The 6,967-nt window shown below is 44.9% G+C and overlaps 1 protein-coding gene across 1 annotated transcript in view; it reads right to left on the bottom strand.

The window, feature by feature from the left end:
- Positions 1 to 149: 149 nt before the first annotated feature.
- The window catches only part of MRPS25 (mitochondrial ribosomal protein S25), a 12,637-nt gene continuing 5,819 nt past the window's right edge, over positions 150 to 6,967 (bottom strand). Inside the window, exons 2-4 of the mRNA XM_044667605.1 lie at positions 4,248 to 4,354; positions 3,096 to 3,183; positions 150 to 556 (exon numbers count right to left, since the gene is read on the bottom strand). Coding sequence (XP_044523540.1) covers positions 364 to 556; positions 3,096 to 3,183; positions 4,248 to 4,354 — 388 coding nt within the window. The 3' untranslated portion in view covers positions 150 to 363. The remainder of the gene's footprint in view (positions 557 to 3,095; positions 3,184 to 4,247; positions 4,355 to 6,967) is intronic.

Consider the following 6,967-nt stretch of genomic DNA (forward strand, 5'->3'; position numbering starts at 1 on the left):
GGAGAAGGACTAAGACTCGGAATCCAGGAGAATAGAGGCTTCTAGACAGGCAAGATCCAATGACACCAACTCTAGGCGCAGTCTTCCATTTTCACTCCCCAGAAAACACTTGTGTTTGTCCCCTTGTCTTACAGAACTAGGAAACCACATTTTAGAGTCAACAAAAAGTGTTTTTTATTGGCAAACTTCAGTCTTCCTGCAAACCTCCCCTGGCACGCCTTGTCTTCTTATAGTCCCAGCTTTGGGCCAGGGGCCTTCTGAATACGAGGTAGCTCTGGAGAGAGACCTGGGAGCCCACGTGAGTACGTGTCTCTCCATCACTTGCTCTTGAAGGCCTTTGGCTTCCAGCCTCCAGGTGGACCCTCAGTCTTGAGCACTGGCTTTCAGAGTGGCTTTGTACTTGCCGGTCATCTCTTTGGGCAAAGGCACAACGGCTGGGCAGGGGACCTGTCCCTCTACTTCACAGATACATTCCCGCAGGCAATATTTTTTGGGTCCAAAATTAGCTGGGTGAGAAAGCTTTTTTTTCTCTAGCTCCTCTCTCTTGAGGACTTCCCTGTCAAAGAACAAAGGCAATGAGACCCAGTGAAATACAGTGAAGACAGTTTTCCATTGGGCCAATAACAAAAAGAAGGTAAGAATCCTCTTATCTGGACACTTTTCTTTGAGCTATAACTTTGTCACCATCCACAGACCCAAGTTTCTAGGGTTGGTAGAGCTGGAATACAAGTTCTCAACATAGGCTCTATTGCTAGGGACACTTTTGATCTGGTGCAGGAGTCATTCTTCATCCCTTTCTAAAATAGTGATCCAAATCCCTGCCACGAGCCCCCAGTCAGAGAAGGCAGATAACCAGCCCTCAGTTGAAATATTCACTTTATCACTGAAGAGAGTCAATTCTTGCCTTTTCCCCAGAATAGGTAGTGAGCAGAGGCCCACTATTGATTATAGGGAACATTTACTTTCCTTCCAGGCAATGAGAAAACCAATTTCCATTCCCCCAAGTCATGTTGACCTGAGGGAGAAGATCTCAAAATTCTTACATGAAACCCTGAGGCTTACAGGAATGAATAGTAAAGGTGACACCAAGCATTTTTCTCCTCCCCGAGCAGCTCCTTCACCCAATGTCTTGTTTCCTGGAACTCTCCTTCCCTAAATGCTGACAGTGCCTATGATGAAACTGGTTTAAGTCCAAATTAACAAAACTTCTGCTTATATTTGAGACATCCTGTTCAATTTAAAAGCCATTTGTAAAACTGGTACTGTATGCAAATCAAGCCACTCACTCCTTGCTAGAAAAAGCTGCTAGGAGAAGAAAAATTAAAATGAATTAAGTAGAAGCTATCTCTTCTGGATTAGAGAAACAGTGGCATCATGCCACCAGCTAACTTCCTCTTCCCCCTTCTACTGCTCGTGTAGAAAGTCCTAAAACGCACTAAGGAGGGAACTGCATCCAGGGTGGCTAATGCTGAGAAACTTCAAGAGAGGGGATCTATTCCTTTAGAGGAGCCTCTGATTCCAAGCTAGATCCAGGAGGAGTTACAGCAAAAGTGTGCTAGAGGCAGTTATTGAAAATGTTCCGAAAAGGAGTTGCTGGGGGCCGTGGATGGTCACCCTGACTCAAGATTCCCCTCTTATGAACACTCCTTCTTGGAATCATTGTAGATATCTCTCCTCAGCCCCAGGGAGATACAGAAGATTAGTAAAGGCTGTTATTAGAGCCCTTACAGGCCCCCTACAGACGCCTAGGCAATTCCCACCTTTACATGTAATGATACAGAAATCCCCCTAGAGGTCACTTTATAACAAACCAGCAATTAGTGAGTTCATATTAGAGAAACTGCACTTCAGGTTCCTCAATCCCCAAACACAGAAACTTGGAGAATTGCCTTCAAGCTTCCCTGGTCCTTGATGTGGAAAGGGAGGACAAGGGATGAAAAACAGGCAAGTTACTGGACTGTTTCCATTAACCCCACAAGTTCAGAGAACACACTAAACCTACCTTTGAAAAATACTGAATAACAAAAGATTGTTATTGAAATAAAACTTGGCCCGGCTTACAATTACGATGATAATCGTATCTTCTGAAATCTGCTAGTGTAGTGAATCACTGCTTGATTAATTATGTAAGAGCAAAGAATAATCATCCCTGACTTGATTGGTCAAAATATAATGAACTATTGTACTAACTGCAATGCATGAACTGCACCTCATGGATGGACGGAAAGTACAATTTCCAGCCCAGTTACTCCATGATGAATATTTCTTGCCAAAGCTTTGCATCTTTTGTTAATCTAAAGAGAATAATTATGGAATGTCAATCAAATGATTCTATAATTCAGCAAAAGTTAATGTATGACTTAATCCATTACCTACAAGGAAAAAATGTGTATTGAATAGGAAAATCCACGCCAACCAGTATGTAATCTTAAGAAAAGGGTGTAAAAAATAAAGCCAGCTGGAGGCTGACCAGAACAGTCTTTGGGATACATGAGTGAAATGCAGACTGTTTTCATTCGTCTTAATCTGCCGACGCTGTCATACTTCCTGGAGTACCTGGACCTGTGGGAGTTTGACTCCCGCACAAAGTTGTATTTTTGCTAAAAATAAAGGTGGAAAACAGCATGACAGTCTCCTCTTAAACATGCCATCCACCGATGATGTAATGGTGCGGCTGTGGCCCACCACCATGCCCTGGACCGAGTTTTAAGATGACAACCAATATCCCAGGCCCCGGTGGTTTTAAAGGACACTTTGGGCAACACACCTGACTAATGAGGAGCAGGCCTCTTGATTCCCAGATGGGACAACCCACAGCAAACTATAGGAGCTGTTGGGGTTCACTAGGACCTCTACTGCTGCCTGTCAAGGAGTGGCAGTACAGAAGAGCAGGCAGCCACCACCGCACCTGGGGGCTTTCTTCTCTCCTTTACTCCTGGTGCTTAGGGAAAGATGGCAGCTTGGCACAGACACTAGAGCTTATGGGATTACCCAAGGGGAATCCTGTTCTTGTCCCTCCACACACCAACCACTTGCCTGTCTGGCTTTTTCTCTCTAGGGGAGCGAGGGCCGCTGCTCAGGCACCGGCAACTTACTCGTTCTTGCCCAAGATCTTCTTGACGTGCTGCATGATCTCCGAGTTGCTCTTGTCCTCCACATCCACCAGGACCTGCTCACCAGAATCTAGGGAATGAGAAGCACAGAATGGGTCCTGCCACGACATCTCCTCAAGACTCTGATCTAGTTACAATGTGTTGGGACCAAGATACCAAAGGAAGGGTGCGAGGGAAGGCCAACAGGAGCCTGTGGGAAACATGCTTGAGGCAGGGGTTGGGACACTGATTAGGAAGGGGTGTAAGTTAGAGCTTTCCCTCTCATTGAAGAAAGCTGATCCTTTGAAGAGCACTACCTCCATTCATGGTGATTTGAGCCTCATAAAACCATCTAAACTAGCTTCCTTTTACAGATTCAATTCAAACATTTGTTAAGTGTCTTAGAAGTTAGGTACTGGGAGGACCCTTTTTGGCTGGGTGACCCTGGGCAAGTCACTTAACTCCTATTGCCCAGTCCTTACCACTCTTCTGCCTTAGAACTGATACACAGTATGACTCTAAGACAGAAGGTAAGGGTTTTAAAAAAAGAAATAAAGAGGCATTAGGCTCAGCCTGATGATAAAGAACTATCAGAGAGTCAATGGTTCAATAAATTAGGGCAGAGGAACAATTAAGAGCTTGGGCCTACTGACTTTCCAATGTCAGGCTTTAAAAAAAAAACAAAAACTTTTATCTTCCATCTTGGAATCAATACTATGTATTGGCTCCAAGGCAGAAGGGTGTTAAAGGCTAGGCAATGGGGGTTAAGTGACTTGCTCAGGGTCACACAGGTAGGAAGGGTCTGAGGCCAGATTTGAGCCCAGGACCTCTTGTTTTCAGGCCTGGGGCCCAATCTACTGAGATACCTACATGCCCCTGTCTGGCATCTTAATTTTTTTTTTAAAGATTTAAATATTTTATTTTTTTAGAAAAATTTTCCATGGTTACATGATTCATGTTTTTACTTTCCCTTTCATACACCCCTCACTTCTCCTCCCCCCCCATATCCAATGCACATTTCCACTGGTTTTAATGTGTCATCAATCAAGACTTATTTCCTGTCTGGCATTTTTAAAAACAAAGCCTTAATGTGCTTGTAGCTACTGTAGGAAGAGCTTCTCATGCCAAACCTGAGCTCTAGTCCTGCTGACTCACCTAAATAAAACCGCAGAAACGGCGATGGTGTCATATTCTTGAACATCATGATCTGTACCCAGGGGTTTTTGTACTGAATCTGAGGAATGTTGAAAAACACAAATTTCCTACAAAGGGGAAGAAAAATAAAACCAGTAAAGAATTTACTGGAGGCACAACAGAGACATCCAGTGGACCTTCTGCAACCACTTACTTAGGCTTTTTGTCTCCATTTTACACATGAGGCTGGCTGATAAAAAGATTTGCTAAGGAAGGCCTGAGTGACTTGCTACAGATCTGGCCCAGGGCACAGACCGGGCATTCCCACACCAAGCACTTGGGGAAGGCTTTCTGCCCCAAGCTACCTGGCCTTACGCCCTGTGGCCCATTCCCCAGGTGCTGCAGGGTGGATGAGAAGGCTCTAAGCATTACCCTGTGACCTCAGGGCTCTTCCTTTCCCTTTTTTCCATTCTAGAGACATCAGGGAGCACTGAACGACTCATATCCTCTCAGTTTTGAGAGTTTTGGCAGGAAAAAAGCACAATGTGGTTGAGGTACACTGGATCAGGTCTAGGTCTCAGAATTCCTATTGACAACTGGGCACACTCACTGCACCAGGCAATCAAAATCAAGCTCCTTTTGGTGGTGGGAAAGGTGGGCAGCGATGGCAGCAGCAGACAAGCACGTGGACCAAAGAGCTGACACCCGTTACAGCAGCTGCTGGGAACAGGAAGCATTTTCTCCCTCCACACATTTTTCTAGGGCACCTTGTATGGGTCCTGACTGCTCCTGAGACATTCTACTTGCTGTAGTCAGTTGTCCATTCAAGAGTGAGTTTGTTGCAGACACTGGGGGCTTGGTAGAGGCCAAAGCAATGGCTTCTGAGCCAAGGAAATTGAATTTAAATGATTATCACTTTCCACTTATCACTTATCATTCTAGGACCTTGGGGGCAGCTGGAGATGATCACTTCTTGGTACAGATAATTTTAGGCACATTTAGGCAAGTCATCTAATCCCTCTAGGTCTGCTTCCTCATCTGTAAAAGAGGAGAGCTGGCCTTGGTAACCTCTAAGGGTCTTTCGCACTCTCAATCTATATCCTGTGACCTCCAAGTTCTCAGTAAGATTTAAATCCCACCATCATTTCTGTGCTCCAACATCCTGCTTGCCCACTGCTGCTGCTTAATAACTGCTGCACCGTACTGTAATGCCTATGCTTATCCCTGTGGTTGTGGTTCTCTGGACCACAACACAGTAAGTATAGACAAAACCAAGTGAAAGTTTTTCCCTCCTTCTAGGAAGATGAAGGTCAGATGGGATTAGAAGAGCCAAGCAGTTGAAGAAAGCTGGTCATGCAGTAGGGCATCTGGCCTTGTTCTGTTTGGCCCTAGAAGGCATAACTGGGAATAATGGGACAGGTTTCAGAGGCAGAATTCAGACCGACTGAAGGAAAACCTTCCTAATAATCTGAGCTGTTCTGAAGAGGACAGGTTGCCTCTGAAAGAGCAGTTCCTACATCTTGGGAGGCTTCAGGAGACAATGGATTGTCACCAATCTGGAAGGACTTCTTGATCTAGGGCAGGCTAGCAGCTTCTGAGGTACCTTCTGAGTTAATGATGATGATTTAAAACTAGTTATGAAGGGAAATGAAAGATGTGAGGGGAGACACAGTTCTAAAACCTTCTGAATACAATGGAAGGCAAGTTCCCACAGCCGTGGTGCGTGTTCTTATATTCTTTGTGGTAAACAGAGCAGTGACATGCTGCTGACTTATTATAAACTCAAAGTGTCTGCTTTTGGGGTGCAGCGATAACAAGATTATAGAATTTAGAGCTGGAAGAGGTCTTCGAGATTAAATCCACGCTTTTCTTTACCAATGAGAGAGCTGAAGTACAGTGATTGGGAAGGTGACTTCTCCAAGACAAGAGATTGTAAGCAATGGAAGAAAAACTCAAATCCAAGACCTTGATTTCCACATCTAGTTCTTTTTTGGATGCAGAAAAACAACCTTCAAGGGACCATTGTTTTCTAGGGTGTCCCTCTCTTCATTCCAACACAAGCTATGACCTCTGCCAGAATTCTTTTTTTTTTTTCCTTTTCTTCTAAATTTCTTCCATGGTTCCATGATTCATGTTTTCTCCCTCCCCCCTACTGGGGTTGACAAGCCCTTCCACTGGGTTATACATATATATGTACACACACACACACACACACACACACACACACACACACACACACACACATACTTTTTTTTCCCCCCATTGGAACCCATTTCCATATTATTCATTTCAGAATTCTTCATTAACGTTAAAATCTAATTTCTCAGCATGGAAGTCACACCCCACAATTGGTTCTCAGGTCCAGGTTTGGCAACCTGCCACCTCCCAAGCCCTTAAAGGCCTGTCAGCACTCCAAGGCCCTTTCCCACATAGCAAATGCCTTCTGAAGTCAAAGGATATCCTTGGAGGCCCAGCTTAAATCTGCCTTCTTGAGAAGACCCAAACCTGTGGGAGTCTGTGGGCAGGACACAGGGGTCAGTGACCACAAGGGGGTGGGGTACTCAAGGAAAGCATTCTAGGAAGTCTGAATGGAGACAGGGAGAGCCATCCAGGGGCTCACCTGGAGGCCTTGAATGCCAGGTTTAATTTCCACCATGGAGCCTCACTCAAGAGGCAATGGGAAAGAGAGAGAGAGAGAGAGAGAGAGAGAGAGAGAGAGAGAGAGAGAGAGAGAGAGAGAG

This window comes from Gracilinanus agilis, chromosome 1 (assembly GCF_016433145.1).
Source record: "Gracilinanus agilis isolate LMUSP501 chromosome 1, AgileGrace, whole genome shotgun sequence".
NCBI lineage: Eukaryota > Metazoa > Chordata > Mammalia > Didelphimorphia > Didelphidae > Gracilinanus > Gracilinanus agilis.